We start from the raw sequence: 19,183 nt of genomic DNA, 5'->3' as shown, positions 1-19,183 counted from the left end.
CCTTTCCAACCTCCTGTTCCCTCCTCCATGGGGAAAAGGAATCTTTTCTTGGAAGCCATACAAGAAGTGAGCTAAATTTGATAATATAATAACAAAAAGGTAAATTTGATAGAATCATGATAATGTGCATAGGCTTGAACTTAGTGACTGGGTGGTTACTATTTGGCTCTTCCTGGCTCTTCTCATTTTTTACTTTCAATTAGTATGTAACAACTAAGGTTAAATACCATTTTCCCAGGTGAGATAGGTAGCAGCAAGACTTGGCTGTGTCCCATGACAAATCATTTAATTATGCCTCAAAGAAAGTCAGGTGCAGGGAACAGAAGAGTTCATTTTTTGCAAGACAGCTTAGATGTGGATGGCTTCATGGAGGCAGTTGCAAGTCATTGGACTCGATGGTGGAGTCCTCAGTGTAATCATCTGTGGCTTCTACTATGGCTATTTTCTTCAGCAGTACCCCAGCTCCTCATCTGAAGGTGAGAGCTGAGGGGTGTCTGTATCTCCTTGAATTCCAAACCTTGGGCAGTCATTTTCAGTCAGAATATCTGTAGTTTGTTGGGCAGTTGCTGGGAAAAAATTGTTGTGCTGTAGCATTCTGTTCAGCTCGTTTTCTCTAACCTAGACCAAAATGAGAAAACCAGCAATGCTTGATAATGAGGGACGGAAGTAGATATGTGTCAAACACACCTTTCTACATAAGTGTGGTCAGAATGTTGCTCCAGTTAGCAGTGAGTTTAGTCAACTTATTCTGGTGTTTATGGAAGATGCATCTTTTGCTATAGGGGAGGAAAAAAAACCCCTGTTCTTGAAGTTTCCTTTCCTGTGCATGTTTGCAGAATAATCTTCCAGGCTTTCAGCAAAAATAAACCTGGACTTCCAATATCTGTGGGATTAATATAGGACCCACTGCACTGCCATTAATCAGGTTTTGGTAGAAGGTTGTACATTAACTGTCTGCATTAGCTTGACTTGTGAAAAAAGTAGAGGGTTTTAGGTGATAAACCAGACACTGGAAAAATACACAGCAGAATTAGGTTACCTGTTTTTTGTCTTCGCCAGAAATCATCTTCTCCTTCACTGTAAAATCACCCACTTCGTTGTCTCCAAACTGAATTTCTTCCAGCCTAGCTCGTGGTTTCTTCAGTGTATTTTCCAGGGCAAGTCCCTATAGAGATATTAAAAGCTTTCAGCAGAGTTATATTTCGATGTTGAGGTGACGCTTTGCTGCTTGTCTTCTGCTTTTTTGTGTGTGTGTGTGGAGGTGATGGACTCTGATACCAATGAAAGCCTAGAAATAATTATGTGCTAATAACCTCAGCGCTTGCTCGTGACTGTTGTCTGTGGTGAGAATTCCCCTTTTCTGCTGAGCGATGTGTCTGTGAGGCTTGCAATGTTGCTGTGTACCCGGCAGATGTGGAGATTTGGTCATGAGGCCCTGAGTATTTAAGCAAGTTACTTTATTACTGCGAAACAGATCTAAGAACAGTTTTGTCAGAGCTTTGTAATCATGATACTGCCAGCCTCTGCTGCATACAAATGAGCAGCCTGATCTCAGAGCTCTGCTGCTGAGGGTAGCACTTACTTCTGGAAAGATGTGGTGATTATTTGATCAGCCAGAGGCTGAATTCTACAGTTTCTCGTATGATAAGCAGTTTTAGCAGTGTTAAACCCAAACCGAGCACCTATGGTTGAAATAATCACTATCTCGTTACAAGTTTCCTGAGTGATCGGCTCCCCCGACTTTTATTGCCATAAATAACTCTAGAAGTCAGGCCTTACTGCCATAAGTGTTAAGTGCTGCAAATAGTATGGAGGGTGACTCATTTAGTGAGATGAAGGTGAAGCATGAATCAGTAGGAAGAAAACTGATTTACAAAGGAGACGTTTCAAGCGTAGATGACACACACAAAAATCTGAACAAAGCAATGTTCAATCATCACCAAAATGAAACAAAAGACTTTTTCTAAAGAAATAAGCTCTTCTAATGACAAAGGCCATTCTAGCAAAAACCCAAGGTGGGAAGGTATTGCATACCAAGCATGTCATTCCTTACCCAAGATGAACTGTGGACTGCATAGGAAGAGATGAATGGAAAATTCTTCCCAATGTGTCCAAACTAAACAGAGTATTCAGTGAGCACATTGCTTTCCAGAATGTTCTGTGTCTATATGAGCTGAGAAAAGAACTTGTCTTCGAGCTAGACAATTTTGGAAGATCAAGAGTCCTCATAGCTTTCAGTGTGGGTTCATTGAAGCTAACAGCAATGGAAGTCACAGAATCACAGAATGTCAGGGATTGGAAGGGACCTCGAAAGATCATCCAATCCCCCTGCCGGAGCAGGAACACTTAGATGAGGTTACACAGGAAGGCATCCAGGCAGGTCTTGAATGCCTCCAGAGAAGGAGACTCTACAACCTCCCTGGGCAGCCTGTGCCAGTGTTCTGTCACCCTCACTGAGAAGAAGTTTCTTCTCAAATTTAAGTGGAACCTTTTGTGTTCCAGTTTGTACCCATTACCCCTCGTCCTATCATTGGTTGTCACCGAGAAGAACCTGGCTCCATCCTCGTGACACTCACCCTTTATATACTTGTAAACATTAATAAGGTCACCCCTCACTCTCCTCTTCTCCAAGCTAAAGAGACTCAGCTCCTGTGGGAGACTGTGTCAAATGCCTTACTCAAGTCAAGGTAGACCATGTCCACCACTCTGCCACCATCCATCCGTCTTGTTACGTCCTCATAAAAGTCAATGAGGTTGGTCAAGCACGACTTCCCTTTGGTGAAGCCATGCTGACCGCCCCTAATCACCCTCTTGTCCCTGATATGCCTTGAGATGGCACCAAGGATAAGTCGTTCCATCAGTTGCCCAGGGCTGGAGGTGAGGCTGACCGGTCTATAGTTACCCGGGTCCTCCTTCTTGCCCTTTTTGAAGACTGGAGTGCTAAAGTAGTAACCTGCATTCCTGTGTGATCTGCTCTAGGTGAACCTGCCAGGGACCAGCCAGATGGGTTGGATTAGATGATCTCTAGAGGTCCCTTCCAACTCCAACCATTCTTTGATAAGTGGATCAAATTCCCATAGACTGCTGTGTTTGAAACTACAGGTTTTGGTCCTTTTGCTTACCCTGTAGCTCATGCACACAGGAGTGCCTTTAAAGGTAGACTCGGAAAAAAAGGTATGTGATAGATTATACCCTATGGCTGCTGGTGCACTAACGTACTACTGTGTCCAGTGCTGCCTATAATTCAACTCCTGCTGCTTCTTGGGAGTGGGGGTGTTAAGAGCTTAATGTCACTCTTCAGGGGTGAGAATTAAATATTTGACATCAGCTGTGATTCTTGGGGCATTAAGAAATGGTTCTTCACTGAGAGGTTGGTCAGTCACTGGAACAGGCTCCCCAGGGGAAGGGTCGCAGCACCAAGCCTGTCCAAAAAGTGTCTGGATGACCCTCTTAGTCATATCACATGGTTTAGTTCTAGGTAGTCCTGCAAGAGCAGTGAGCTGGACTTGATTTTTATGGGTCCCTTCTATCTTGAGATATTCTTTGCAATCTTTCTGAAGCACTGGAAGGAAAAATAGCAGTTGCTGTTTCTTTTCTCTCCCTAAATGCTGAAACATAATCATGTGAAGAAGCCTAGATACCTGTGATGTAGGTGGAAGCTCTGGCTTTGTCAGCATTTTTATTAAGAGCCACTATTAAAGTTGTAGAGGCTGTTTTATCCTGTGTCAGGTATGGCCCTTCCTGGTCTTTTTTAACACTAGACCCATAAAATGTTGCTCTTGAAAGCACTGCTCCTTTGGAACAGTAACATTTAGAAACAGGTATAACAAGGCATCTGAAGCTGTACTACTTGGTGTTCCTTTTTTTCAGGAAAAGGTGAGGAGGGGGGAAAAAACCAACTTGAGCTCAGAAGCCAAAATAAACTTCAAATTATCATTTGGAAAGTAAAAAAAAATGAACACTAGCTTTTTAGTCAAATAGCAGTTCTATAATTCTTTTAAAACTCCATTTTGTAGTGGTTTCTTAGTCTGAGGTCAAATGTGAATTGTAGATTTCTCTAAGTGTGAATATTTAGGATTTCTAAGGCCTCAAGTGTAATTACAAGCCATGGCAGCAGTATTTCTTCTAGATTTATGGACTGGAGAAACTAGTTTATGGCATGTAACTTCCAGAGAGTTTTTGAAAGGGCAAGTTCTTAGTCCTGTCGCTGTCTCCTTTGTCCCCATTTGAAACAAGCCCAGAAGCTGTAAACAACTGAAAACTGCTGCCAGCTTCCATTGTATTAACATCCTCATAATACAGTTCTCTGCTGTTTAATAATTTGCTTCAAGAGTCTTAGAGGAGATATGCCTGGATGCTTTGCATGTACAGAAGCTGAATCTTGGGGTGCTCAGAGCAGGGTCAGAGCTATAGAAGAGGGTCCGGTCTCATATAATGACGCTTACCTTGTATTCATACATTCCTTCAGTGGTACTTTGACTCTTGATTATTCCCTGCATCCTCAGCTCCTCAAGAATGTCTGATGATTTTTGCATCTCTGTTTCCTGTGAGGGCTGTGATCTACTGATGCCCTCGCTGATGAGCAGCGTGCCTTCAAAGGATGAAAACATTAAAACTTAGTACTTGTAGAGTACTTGACACTCAAAGCTTCATGATATATTTCCAATGCCAGATTTTTACTTTTTTTTTTTTTTTTTTATTTAAGAGGTTACATACTGAGAACATCCAGTGGAGAAGGCCTGCTCGAGGCTCTCTTCACTGCTCAAGCTTTGCAGTAAGCTTTTTAATGGCTTGAAAGATGGTGCAGGTACCTCAGTTTCTCACTGCACCTAGAAGGGCACATTCAGGAAAGCACGGAAGCATGTGCTGGAGGCCTGTGAAGCCAATTTTTGAGCGTATTCCCAAAGAGGGTCCATAGGGAGCTCTTTACAGTTCAACTTGTAAAGGGTTCTGTGCTCTGGTCAGAGAAAGTTGGGCTGGGACAGAATAGTACGAGCCTACTAATGGGCAATCTTTTAAAGAACTCAAACTTTGATATTTTGTGGTCTATGATTTTTTTTGTTGTAACAGCATTGCTAAATTTGAGTCTGATCATAAGCATTCCAACACTTTATTCTTAACTGCTGTTTATAAATATATAATTAAAACCTAATTATTTTGATAACCCTTCTGATGGGCTGTGTAGTTTCCATGTATTAGACATGAATAAACAACGAACAGTATTATTGCCAAGACCCATCAGGTTTTCAACCATCAGTTGACAGTTCTACCATCTGCCCAACCTCTATTGGCAGAAGTTAGAGCTTTTATATGAAAAATGCTTGGACCAAATCAAAATTGCAGTTATTTGACATCTGCCAGTCTTTACAAGCAGAGTGGGTATGACAATGTTGTCTTATTTTTTCAGTTGTAAAACAAAAATACAGAACAGCTACCATTTTGTAGAAGCTGACTCCATGTCTCTCCTAAAATAACTGAACCAATCACCCTAAAAACACTGGGGTTTAGCTGTCAGTCAGCACACAGAAGTGTCAGAAGCCAGTATACAGCAAAACATATCTTGGCAAAAAAAAAAAAAAGCATGATGAGTGGGCAACATTGACAAGTGATGTGAATGTGTTGGTTTTACTAATCCATTCAGGAAAAAAATGTAGTTGAAATATCTTGTTATGGGATGGTGTTCTTTTTTTGTCTTGAAACAAGATTGAAGCATGATTTCAAAAATTTTCTGCTTAGAAATCTTCTGTGAAGTTATCTTTTAGGAAGTGGGAGGAAAAGGAACTTGCTATGTAAGAAAGTATTTTTATTTAATTTCTAGCAAATAATTTTGTTCAATCTCAAATGAAATCCTTTCATGTCCTTCTGTGGCACTGGGAGTTAAGTCCTCTTTAATGAATAGCAAACACCAGTGATTATTCCTTTTGTGTTCAATTTGAAATATTTTATTACAACCCTTGTTTATTATAAAGAGTAAACAGCCACTGTAGATTTTTCCATTTAGTGTGTTTGTGAAGTGTAAGCTGTTCATGACACTTGAAAAATACAAGAGGTAAACTACAAAATTACAGTGTTTAAATGCATCAAAGATGGTGCTGCTTTTCCATTAGCAACTCTTACGACAATGGTATCCTAAGATTATAGGAAAGTTTGGGGTTAAGTGTTCACTTGTACTTAAAAAAAAAATTCTAAGCAGTCCTTTGCTTATCATCATGATGATTTCTGCAATTTTTATAGGTTTTTTTCTATATGATAAGTGGCCCTGCAACTTTTGGTTGCAAACTTAAGGAGTAGCATGGTGTTCACTCACTGTCTCTACCTGAGGTGAGTTGGGGCATTGTATTGACCATTCTGTTGTAAAAACTCATAGTAACAGCAGACTGACAGCGCTCACATGGGCAATGTGTCTTCTCTGCCTGCTGTAATCCCAGTTACAGGGCTACCACTGGGGACATGACTGACTTTCTTTTCTTGGTTTGTTCCAGGTGTCTGCCAAGAAAAGTATCTCCCCTGCTGCCTGTTCTGGTGGTGAGGGTTGAGTCATGCTGCAGAACATGATCATCAGCTAGGAAATACTTTTGGTACTATTGCATGGTTTTAAGTAGGTGCTAAGAGCTCGGTCCTTCTGATGTTGCAGCGTGAACGTTTCTGGGTATAGGAGTTGGCTGTGGCCATAGACTCTCAAGATTATTTCCTCCTAGGTCTCCATTTGTGAAGTAGCTATGAACTTCAGTTACTGGTTACCTGTGCTTTGCACATTGCTGCTTTCCTGAGGGGATGTTAATTTTTCTGGGAGTTCTTCAGGGAGGTCTCCCTCACTGGTCTCATCTTCAAGTTTGGCTCTATCCTTTGAAGTGCCTTTTGGCTCAGCTGCCTCATCCTGGGAGGGCACAGCCTCTGTTCCAGCAAGACTGCAATTTTCAGTCTGCAAGAAAATGAAGAAACAAATGACAAAAGCTCCTTTGGCTTATAAACATTTAAGCTAGTGTGTAGAATAGTTCCATAGAACTGGCATGTTCCATGTGGAGTAAAAGACAGAGGTGTTTCTGATACTTATCCATGTTCTGTCACGGGTGGATATTGATGGTGAGGAAAGGTCTTTTGGAGCATTTCGGAAAGCAAACAATGACCTTAAGCCTAAGTGTGTTCATAATCCAGTTGACTCTATTGGAGTATTGTTTTGGTACTTTAGGCGCTTTCTGTATGTGGATCATTGGTTAGAGATTTAAAACGAAGCTTTAAATTAGCACTTGGTAAAGAGTTAACCTGCACACATTCTAAACCATTCTTGGGAGGCCTAGATGTATTCTTGTCTTGTCTCTGTATGTTTGGGCTTGAGTCAATGCAACTCTGCAAATTTCATCAACGTGGCTGTGTATGCGTATCTTATAATATTTGCAAATATACAAGCTGCCTGCCTCATAATAACTTTTTAAGACAACCCCCACCTTGCTGCGGTGCTTTAATTCATCACTGGTATGGGTGATAAATGCCTCTAATTATGTCTTTAATGAGGCAAGTAAGACAGACCGTGAAAAGCCGCTTTTCAGGGTGCTGTAAAATCAGGTCACACATGTGGCCAAATAGTGAGTCTGCTTCCCCTGTACCATAAGGGTTGTATTTAGCTGAGTGACAGCCTGTCTCTTAAAGAGCTCCCTGACAGATTCAGAGCTACTGTTATCAGCAAAACCACTTCTGTGTACGGATGTGTCCTTCTAAGTTCATGTGCCAAGACATCTCCTAACACACTTCGTACAGAGTCTATTTGGAAGTCATCACTACCTGGCTTTTGGCTTCCTCCTTGTCCTCTAGCTGCTCGGGAGGCAGCTGTGTGACAGTGACCCTCCTAGAAACATAGCAGCCCATGGTACAACTGTGACCATCTGCTGCTCCTCGCTGTGTGTCCAAGGAGTAGAAGTGCTCTGGTCTGTTCCTTGGGAACCTGGTTACTTGTTGTCACCATGGAGTCCAGCTGTTGCCAGGGCCCATTGCCGCAATAAATAACACCACAGAAGGCGTTCTTCTTGTGTCCTGGCATACATTCATCTTTGTCCAGGCACCCTCATCTGAAGTTGAGAGGGGAATATGTTTCTTCTGTGCAGCTGGGATCTTGGTCAGAGAGCAGCAAATCTCTCCAAGTCATTCAGGGCCTTAGTGAACCTCCTGTGGGAACTCAAGCGAAGACACTTGAATGTCTCCAGACTTTTTTTTTTCCTGGATGAATGAGTCACTATCATGTAAAATACAAACACATTTCAGTGTCTGGTTTGGTTTCTTAAGTATTCTTCAGCACCATTAGCAATTGGAAAAGATAAGTCCAGAATGTGGAATTCCCAGCAGAAAGGCTTTTAAATGGGAGGAAATGTAATCAGGAGACAGGGACAGGCTGTGATTAGGGAAAACATTTTAAGTGTCCTTATCAATTGTTGTAAGATGTCTTGATTACTGTTTGAGTCTATTCATATCCTTGAAAGTAGATATCTGTTGGAGAGTTAAGAAAAAAAAAAGTGGGCACAGTTTATACTTCCATGAGATTGATAACAGAGAAATGTTAAGGCTGTGCTGTCATTTGAAAATCATGTCTTGCATCACTTCTGCTGAGACCATCAGCTATTATAGTTAGAAGAATTTTTATTTTTTTTTTTTCACAAATATTCACATGAAACGGACTGTCTACAACTACCTGAAAGGAGGTTGTAGCATGGAGGGTGTTGGTCTCTTCTCCCAAGTAGCAAGGGATAGGACAAGAGGAAATGGCCTCAAGTTGCACCAGGGGAGGTTTAGATTGGCTGTTAGGAAAAAAATCCTTCATGGAAAGGGTTGTCAGGCATTGGAACAGGCTGCTCAGGGAAGTGGTGGAGTCACCATCCCTGGAGAGGTTTAAAAGGTGTTTAGACGAGGTTCTTAGGGACATGGTTTATTGCTAGAGTTAGGTTAGGTTATGATTGCACTAAATGATCCTGAGGGTCTCTTCCAACTGAAATGATTCTATGATTCTAAAACAAGATCTTCAAAAAACCCAAGTAATTAATAATACCTATGAGGAATTATTATTTTTTTTTCACTTCCCGAGACACTAGTAATAAATGAATGTCAACTTGTGACCTCACCCTGATTCATAGTGGAAAACTTTCTGTAAAACTTGTGCAATTTCTTTTCCATATAAGTGAAACAGAGATGTTTACACGAGTAACGTGTCTTTCAAGGCTAGCAAAGTCCCAGAATCAAATGAACCCCAACACTGAGACAGAGTGACTCCAGCCAAAGAGATCCCAATGGATGGATGGTTGCAGGCAGCCCTATGTGTTCTTCTTGTCTCTAGCCCAAATCCTTCAGCTGGACTGGTCGGAAAGCTGAATACAGTCATTTGCATGGCAGTGACCCCGAAGTGGTCCTTCCCTGGCCTCAGTGTGCCTGTGCCTCATCTGCCTGTGCAGATCTCCGCATTGATGTTACTGTACAGCTTCCAGGTTGTGGCCAGCATCTCTGCCTAGCTCCCAGCACGCATGTGTGACTGCACCTACCTGCGCTGGCATCAGGAGCTTCAAGGAACTCTCAAACGTGCAGCTGCTGTCTCTTGAGAAACAAGTGTCTTCCAAGAAAAGTTGTTCTTTTTTCATCCCTAATCAACAGGGATTTGATTCTCATGTCCACTTTCAATTCACACAGCATGCAAGTCAAATAACCTTTTGGTGCGTGGGCTTTTCATTGTCACTATTCTGTATTTTTTTCCCCCTTTCCTTAGCAGATGTTTGCAGGTTTGATGTGATAATGCTGAAATATGATGGTTGCTTGATGTATGGCAGAACATGATGGACAAGCTGAGCTTCTTGTTCGCATTTCTGATTAAATGCTTGCTGTGATGGTGCAGTTCTAAAACTTGTTTGTAAGTAAGTAGTAGGTAAAGTTTTAGTTCTTGCAAAAAGTTTGTTCCATCAAACACAAATAAGGTGATAAAATGGAAGCTGAATGTCAGTTATCAAAGTCAGAAAATCGATTAAAATCATAGGCTGTAGCATAATAAAAAAACAGGTGAGCTTTGATTTGTTTTACAAATTGGTTACTAGTATATAAAGACAAGAGAGCTTGAAGAAATAGAGTATACAGTATATAACAAGAGGCATGAAGTTGGCCCTTATTCATATTTATGAAATGAAAAGAACCTCATATTTCAACAGAATTTGTGCACTTAGAACTTGATCTTTTAATATCTTATGCACGATTAAAATGAGATGGTGAACAGTATGTTTTTGAACAATTGGAGCTACAGGCTTTCAAGAGCAGGCTGCTTTCACACTACTGACGATAGAAAATCTTCCTCTCCTTTTAGCAGCTTTTCATCAATCTGTAAGATTTAGAATGAGCAAGTTTCAGTACAGTCAAGACATCAGGCTATGTGGTGTTGATTGAAAAACAGAGGATAATTCTTCATAAATAAAAATATAGGGTATTTCTCTTTAAGAAAACCCATGAAACAGAGCCTATGTGAAGAACAACATTGAAACTGCAAAGGGGAGCTGTGAGAAGGCTAGTAATGGTGGGAACAGGAAAAAAGTGCAGGTCTCTCTGTCTTGCGAGAATGAAAACAAAAGCCAGTCACAGGGAGGTGCATGCTGGGGAAAAATCACTACAATATTACAAATGGCTGTTTCAATAATTACAGGTGTTAACGTGGAGGAAATTGAAATGTATGTATATTTTTGAAATGAGGAAAGCTGTTTTCAAAATTCCCAAGTCTGAAGCTGTTTGGTGGCTTGTGGGATGATTAGGAAAACTGAATAGAGGGCAGGATATCGGTTCCTACAACCTTATCAGCTGTCTCTGATTTGTGCTCCTAAGTTAGTGAGCTACTGCAGAAAGGTGAGAAAAGTACAATCTGTGGAATGGCATTCCTGATACACAGCAACACTTTGGTCTCAGTAAGTGAAAGATTCCCATATAATATCACCAGCCTGACACATATGCAGACAAAAACCACTCTCCTAAGGCTTGGAAGCTGGCTGAAGTTATTAACAAAACAAAGCTTGGCTGATTTGAAGGAGGTGAATTTCTGACTTTTTTTTTTTTAATCTGACAACATTCCTACTGACTTCAAACAATAGAAAGTGACAGGGTGGATATTTTTTGAGGAACTCCAAGCAGCCACATTTGTTTGAAAACAAAACTGAATACTTGGGAAGTTGCCCTGACTACTACTGAGTATGAGTAACAGTTTGGGAGAGAGTTTGAGAGCAAAAGGACTCTGAAAGTTGGCAACCCATACCGTGCCTGATGATGGAGTAGGGTGCTTGTTTCCTCTGTGCTCTGATGGCTCTTGCCCTGGGTGCTGCCAGAGTCCTGAGGAAGAAGCATTCTGAGACATAGGTGATGGAGTGGAGGGGAAAATTCAGCTCAGAAAATGGGGCTGAGGCTGGTGGGCATGGAAGATGAGAAGTGAGCCAAGTTTTGGAGTGGGCAGAGGGGGGAGGGACAGGGAGGGATGTGAAAAGGTGGGTCTGGCTGCATAAGGTGACTAGAAACAGCGACACTGGACACAGACTGAAGCTGGGAGATCTTGCACCTGAAGTCAAAATCTGTGCAGACTGTGTGAGAACTGCTGTACTTCAAAGCTAAATCAAAATAGACTTTCACAGACATGGACTATATGATGCTCCTTTCCCTGGGGTTTTCTTCTATTCCCGCTTTGAAATCCTGCCTGGGTGGTAGTGGATAAATACATCAGGGTTTTCATCTTGGGCTCTTCCAGGTCAGGTTCTAAGTACCTCCCAGATGTAGTCAGCAAGTTACAGAGCTGGCCTTTAATGTGGAGCCCGAGTTTTGACATATAGTTTAATATTGGTAAGACTGGCAAGGGGAGTATGGCTAGAAGGGACCACTGACTGGGTGGTTGTAGTTGATGGAGAACTGACTGGTTGTGCCACTCTAAACCAGCGCTGTGGCTGGCTTTTTGTGTGCATGTTGTATTTCAGTGCTGCAAGGGATCCAAATGCTGTCCGTAATCTCTCCATGGTGACTGCACAGCATTTGTTTCTATTTAAGGAGTGAAAGAGGTTTGGGTTTTCTGCCAGAATTCCCACTCAGGTAATTATACTTCTACCTGCAGAATTTCCCTATAGGTTCAATTGTAGTAGTCATTCTTCACTCCCACTCCTAAAAAAGTGCAAATGCAGACCTGCTGCTGTGTTTCGGGAACACAACGGTGGTTGCTCTGACAAGGCAAGTGAAGTGACCCTGCCATGCACCATTTATGTTAGATTTTCCTTTAGTAGAGTGCTGCATCCAGTCACACCACTCTGCAGCTCTCATCTTTCTGTTCCTGGCTTTGGCATAACAAGTTGGTCTTGCTGCTAGATGATAGTGAGACAGCCAGCTGGAAGCCAATGAAAAGATGATTAAGAGCCAAGAGAAAACCATATGGAGAGAGAGGGATTTCTCTTTACAGAGTTATAAGTAAAAGTGTTTATGTCTTTGGATCCCACTAGCTGTTTTTTCCCGTTCTTTGCATCAGTTTTATGGGTGGGAAGTGGTTGCAGTTGATTAGCAAATTCTATCAAATCTCTTTAGCTAGAACAAATGTTGTGAACAGTAGATGTTTCAGGCAGTTCTGTCAGTACTAAAAACTAACAGGTCAACACTGTAAGGGTGACAACAAATATTTAATAGTTATATTGTACTTAATATTAGTCTAATAACATAGGATATCAACATTATATAAATAGTGTTGTTTTGGAAAATGAGATATATTAAATGGTCTTTTGTCTCAAATGTGGGTGATGTGGTGAGAACTGTTTTTTCTGAACTTATGACAGCCAAGCTAATAAAGTCCAGTTCAGTCTAGAAAACACTTCTGTAGATGCTTCGCTCTCTTTGAAGTCAAAGCAAATGCAGGCCTTGTTCACTTAGAGCCTTATACAGAGATTTAAAGTAGAGAATGTTAATAATAATAACATTAATAAGTTAAGACTCATCAAACATGATGTAGATAGTAAACAGAACCAAGACAATTGAAACAAATTATTGATTCATTGAATTTAGTGTTTCTCTTCACAGAATGTTCACATGCAGATTGTGTTGCTTTTGAATACGGTTCTTATTCAGATTTACTAAATGAATGTTATGGTGAGTGTGTGGGCTTAAAAAAAATAATCTGTTAACTAATTCTGTATAGTTCACATCCTTAAGACTCAAGCTGTTTCACATATGTTATTATTTCAGTCTCCCTGACTGAATGCTATTCACATGAATAGCACTGAATCCATGCTTGAATTGACATTAGGAGTAGGGGTGCTTAAAGTCTCTGGGGCTTCAAGTTTCTCATGAACATGAGGTGGTTTGAGGAAAGTCTGACAAGTAGGAAATTAAAATTTTTGTCAAAACTTGGTGTCTTCCTTTTTCTCCAGTAGGAATATGTTAATTTGACTGGTTACTACTCACAGAATCACAGAATGTTAGGGATTGGAAGGGACCTCGTAAGATCATCTAGTCCCATTCCCCTGCCAGAGCAGGAACACCTAGATGAGGTTACACAGGAATGTGTCCAGGTGTGTTTTGAATGTCTCCAGACAAGGAGACTCCACAACCTCTCTGGGCAGCCTGTTCCAATGTTCTGTCACCCTCACTGAAGACTTGGGTACTGTGCTACTTGGTTAAGAGCAAGGTATGCTAGTATGTTTTTTCTCTTACTGCAATGTTCAAAGCAGCTTTTGCACAGTGGTCTCTTGAACAAAGATTCAGGCCACGGCCTTTCATTATTTTAGTTGCAATATGGTGAAATACTAACTGTGTGTATAGGTGGGGGTCACTGGTATCTGACTGTAAGACTGCTCTGATGGTTTTGAAGGACAAATCTTCATGGTGTTCAGAACCTCAGCGTTGTGTCCCACCTCTGTATCCAATCCTGTGGAGAACACAGTTTGTCTGACAGACACAAGAGCCTTTTCTGTATCCAACTGGAAAGACTTTATAAAGTTGAAGATGGTGCTTATCTGAAGTATGTCTTTCCTACACCCCTCTTTGTTCTTTTTTTCCTCTCCCAAGCACTAGCAAAAAATGTTCTGCTCCTCTGTTAAGTTGATCTCTATGAAAGCCACTCATGTCTCCATCATGGATGCTTTTGCTCTCAGCCCAAATACATCAGCCTTTTCTGTCTTCGCTGAAACTCTCTATGAGTGTTGTAAGTTTATCTGTTGGTCTCAAGGGCATCTGTGTTGTCACTCCCATTTGAATTGGTGGATGTTTGGTCTTCTGAGAAAGGTTGTGTTTTTTGCCTCTGAAGAGTCCTTGCAGACTGCATGACATGGAAGAGCCCTGTGCTCTGGATGGTAACTCAGTTAATCACATAGTCAATGCAGATGAAGACAGCTTCTGTATCGGGTGTCTCAGGAACAGTTCAGAAGTCTCAGTAGGACAAGGGGTAATAGGTTCAAAGTGGAACACAGGAGGTTCCACTTAAATTTGAGAAGAAACTTCTCAGTGAGAGTGACAGGACACTGGAACAGGCTGCTCAAGGGGATTGTGGAGTCTCCTACTCTGGAGACACTCAAGACATGCGTGGACACATTCCTATGTAACCTCACCTAGGCGTTCCTGCTCCAGCAGGGGGATTGGACTAGATGATCTTTTGAGGTCCCTTCCAATCCCTGACATTCTGTGATTCTGTGATATACATCTGTTGGGCGGAGCTTGCCTTTTTCCCAGGTGTTTTCAGACCTAGACCATTTTACCTGGAATACTTGATGCTGAGTTTGGCATAAAATTTGAAGCCAATGACGCTAATGACTAAGTTCTCAAAGATACAGTGGATAAATTGCCAGGGGTTCTCCTCCTAAGCTTTTGGACTAAGCCAAAATACACTTTCCTAGGAGAATACAGGAACCTGGAAGCGCAAACCCTTGCAGAGGTGCAAACCAAAATCCTGTCAAAATAGGGGAAGCCTATTTTGGTTGGAAGGGATAAATAAATGAGAATTTCTTGGCAGCATTTCTCCAGCCCTGGGAACAAGCTATGTGAGATGCTGTGCATGGAGAAGGAAGCATGGATGTACAGACAGCCCCACCTTGAGCTTCTGCTCACCACTGGGATAAGACTACAGTTAGGGGAAAGTTATCCCATAGGTGATTAAATAGGCCTGTGATTCCATGTACTTCTGGTTGCTGGAGCAGGTTGGGAATTTTCAACAGAGCAAGGCTGATGCCTAGAAGTGTGGCTAGAGCTCCTTTTGCAGGATGGGAAGGCTCTGCTGCTGGAAGAGAGCTGTCCCAAGAGAGCACCACCTGACTCCAAAGTGACACAGGAGGGTGGGCAGCCCTCCAGCTTGAGTCAGCTGGCGTCCTCGCTGGTCCCTGACTGCTGTTTGGGCTTTGTGGAAAGGCTCAGGAGAAATCACAGTATCACAGTATGTTTGGGATTGGAAGGGACCTCAGAAGATCATCTAGTCCAATCCCCCTGCCAGAGCAGGAACACCTAGATGAGGTCACACAGGAACATGTCCAGGTGGGTTTTGAATGTCTCCAGGGAAGGAGACTCCATAACCCCCCTGGGCAGCCTGGTCCAGTGCTCCGTCACCCTCACTGAGAAGAAGTTTCTTCTCAAATTTAAGTGGAACCTCTTGTGTTCCAGCTTGATCCCATTACCCCTTGTCCTATTATTGTTTGCCACCAAGAAGAGCCTGGCTCCATCCTCATGGCACTCACCTTTCATATACTTATAGATATTAATAAGGTCCCCCCTTAGCCTCCTCTTCTCCAAACTAAAGAGACCCAGCTCCCTCAGCCTTTCTTCATAAGGGAGGTGCTCCACTCCCTTCATCATCTTTGTTGCCCTGTGCTGGACTCTCTCCGGCAGTTCCCTGTCCTTCTTGAGCTGAGGGGCCCAGAACTGGACACAATATTCCAGATGGGGTCTCACCAGGGCAGAGTAGAGGGGAAGGAGAACCTCTCTCGATCTACTAGCCACCCCCCTTGTAATACACCCCAGAATGCCATTGGCCTTCCTGGCCACAAGGGCACAGTGCTGGCTCATGGTCATCCTGTTGTCCACCAGGACCCCCAGGTCCCTTTCCCCTACACTGCTTTCTAATAGGTCATTCCCCAGCCTATACTGGCAGCTGGGGTTGTTCCTGCCCAGATGCAAGACTCTACACTTTCCCTTGTTAAATTTCATCAGGTTATTCTCCACCCAACTCTCCAGCCTGTCCAGGTCCCGCTGGATGGCAGCACAGCCTTCTGGCGTGTCAGCCACACCTCCCAGCTTAGTGTCATCAGCAAACTTGCTGATAGTACACTCAATTCCCTAGTCTAAATCGTTAATGAATATATTGAATAATATTGGCCCCAGTACTGACACCTGAGGCACTCCACTAGATACTGGCCTCCAACTAGACTCCGCACCATTGACTACCACTCTCTGGCTTCTCTCCTTAAGCCAGTTTGCAACCCACCTCATTACTCTATTTTCTAGACCACACCTCCTCAATTTAGCAACTAAGATGCTATGGGAGACTGTGTCAAACGCTTTGCTGAAATCAAGATAGACCACATCCACCGCTCTGCCATCATTTCTCCACCTTGTTACATTCTCATAAAAGGCTATGAGGTTGGTCAAGCATGACTTACCCTTAGTAAAGCCATGTTGTTGTCTGAAATTTAGATGTCTGGCAGAAAGACACTGCCTGACTTGGCTCCAGTTTTCCCATGCTAGAGGTAAGGGAGGTTTGTGGAGTTAATTAGACTCCAGATTTGAACTTTTCTCTTGGGTCAAACTGGTGTTTATCCTTTCAGCTTATCTGCATATAGAGCTGCTGTACATTGGACTTAGGATGCTCCTGGAATGAGAAACGGAGCATACAATATAGCTGCTTTCCAGGGACTACCTTGTCAGAGTCTGTGATTCAGCTCTTTGCCTTATGGATTAAACTTGGAGTGTTCGTGTACTTTTAAGTTTCTTTTAAAACAGTTTGCCGAGATGAAGTCTGTGCTGTTAATTAGAGCTCTGCTGCTGTTCACAGAATGCTGCCTGTGCTGAGCAAAGCTCTTCGAACATGATTTTTCTGAATTTGAACAGGCAAAGCACTGTCCTCTCACACTCCCTGAGTAGGCGGTAGAGGTGAGGTGAGGAGCTACTTGTTCCTGGTGGCATTTCTGCACTGCTGGGAGACTGGATATGCAATGAAGTGGAGCTAGCACTGCTCGTCTCTGAGGAGCACAGGGCAGAGAATGGCTTATTGGATTGCCAAACACAGTCCATCATTACTGAGAGCAACACATCATAAATGTACTTTTTTTCACAGTGACAAATACCATTTTAGCAGATTTTTAATGCAAAATTGTCAGAGCTTCTAAGGAAGCTGTGCTGCAGCTTTGCTCCTCTGCTCAGTGGCAATGTCATTCAGAATCTCAGCCTCTCTTATCTGTAAGTGGTTCATAGTTGTATGTTTATATTTTAACCTTTTGTGATCACTGCTTCCACCCCTTGATTCAAGTGGGTCGCATCCTGTTGTCAGGAAGCATCCCTCCAGCCTCTGCCCCCCTCTGAATGAGGGACCTTCATGCTTTGCTGATCCTTGTCCAGAGCTGGTTCTGTTTCCTCTGTCTTGTTTTGGTGGAGATTTTTGTTTTGTTTTGGGTTTTTTTTGGTGGTGTGTGGTTTTTTTTTTTTTTTTTTTTTTGTGTGTGTGTTGTTGTTTTGTGGGTTTTGTTTGTGTTCTTCTTCTTGTGGGACAGGGGCTGTAACTTTCTTTGTGTAAGCCTGCACAGAATTGAGGTTGTCCTGAGAAGAGCTGGACATCTTTTTTTGTTTAAAGTAGTGTATGGGAACAAACTTCATATACATGTAGTCTAAGTATCTGCTAAATATTTCCACTTATTTAGCTGTTGTTCATACTCAGTTCGTTAAGTTCTCTGCTATACTTTCATTCAGAGTGTTTTCAGTCCTAATGCAAAAGCTGCTCAGAAATAGATTGATTCAGTTTTTCTGTCTAAACAGGGAACAGTCCAGACTTGTATGTGAGACCTGAGATCAAAAACTTGTTTGCTTCTATTTAAACAAAATATATTTAAAAAAAAAATCCAAAGAGCTTCTAAAATTTCTCCTGAAACATTTTTCACTTTCATTTATTTCAAAGATTAGCAGAAACGTGGAGCTGCTTCGGCGGTTGTGGAGATAAAATTAAAAAAACATGAGTTACATTACAAGTCCTCAAGCTTGGCTTGGGGGGGAGGCTGAAGAGTGTTTACTAGAAGCATGCTGGCTGTGCGGCTGGGGTAACTCTTAGGTTGAGGAAATATTACAAATCTATTCACTTTACATATGGACAAGCGGTGATATACCAGAGTGCGGTGTATCATGTGTATACTCTGAGTATAAAAATGCTTCGTTCTCAGGAAGCCTCCGTCTCCGGAGTGGAAGGCAGCAGTTATTTTTAGTAACGTGCTGTAACATTACACAGGAGAGCACAGGATGATGCTGTTTCCCCAGCTCACGTCATGGATGACTCTTCTAATTTACTAACGAAGGACTGATGACAAACCAGTACAACCGGATAAGCATGGACACAGCTTCACACATTTTTGAAAGAAGTCAGCCAGGCTGTGCTGGAGAACAGGCTAAAGCACAACAGTAAAAATTGTTGCATTGGAGAAGAGTTCTTTAAGCTGTGTCCTGGAACTGTAAGTGCTTGAACTACCAGCTTTAGAAATAAACATTACAGTGAAGAGCCTGGGCTGTGTCTGTTAGGTGTTCAGAACCATGAGCAGTGAGATGTAAGAAGCTGGTTGGTCTCATGTCAGGGTGGAAAATGTGCCCTGTGTAAAAGGATGGCAGGAGACTTGTGTTTTACTTAACTCCTGTTTGAACCCCATTCCTGAAGATTTAGCTGATTCTTAGATTAGGTACTGCCCTCTATGTATGCATGAGATAAAGTCTGCATTCTTGAGAGGCAGCAACAATCCCATGCTTTTCTGACCTGTGTGATCAATCTGAGGTGAAATCCTAACATGAAATCTTAATTAAAAAAAAAAAAGAGTTTGCAGTGGGCTTGTGGAGCCTTTGGTGAGAATTTCCAGGTTGCTGGAATTTCTAAGTCAACATTTTGTGTGGGTAATGATAATGGACCATCACATTTACTCTTTCGTTGACAGCTGCTCTGCTGATTTCCCTCTGCAAATTACTTTGGGTTTTGCAGCTGTAA

General features: G+C 42.2%; 2 protein-coding genes across 3 annotated transcripts in view; one reads left to right on the top strand and one right to left on the bottom strand.

Annotated features, from left to right (window-relative positions):
• The window catches only part of ATXN1 (ataxin 1), a 358,291-nt gene that overhangs the window by 801 nt on the left and 338,307 nt on the right, over window positions 1–19,183 (top strand). The window lies entirely within an intron of this gene.
• STMND1 (stathmin domain containing 1) lies at window positions 117–8,161 on the bottom strand. The gene is given in 7 exon segments (XM_021301342.2): window positions 117–388; window positions 390–466; window positions 469–618; window positions 1,040–1,165; window positions 4,446–4,591; window positions 6,742–6,922; window positions 7,780–8,161. Coding segments are annotated over 7 exon segments (804 nt in total). The 5' UTR covers window positions 7,864–8,161; the 3' UTR covers window positions 117–348.

Source organism: Columba livia, chromosome 2 (genome assembly GCF_036013475.1).
Source record: "Columba livia isolate bColLiv1 breed racing homer chromosome 2, bColLiv1.pat.W.v2, whole genome shotgun sequence".
Taxonomy (NCBI): domain Eukaryota; kingdom Metazoa; phylum Chordata; class Aves; order Columbiformes; family Columbidae; genus Columba; species Columba livia.
Note: the sequence above shows the minus strand (reverse complement) of the source record. Positions and strands in the feature narration are given on the sequence as shown.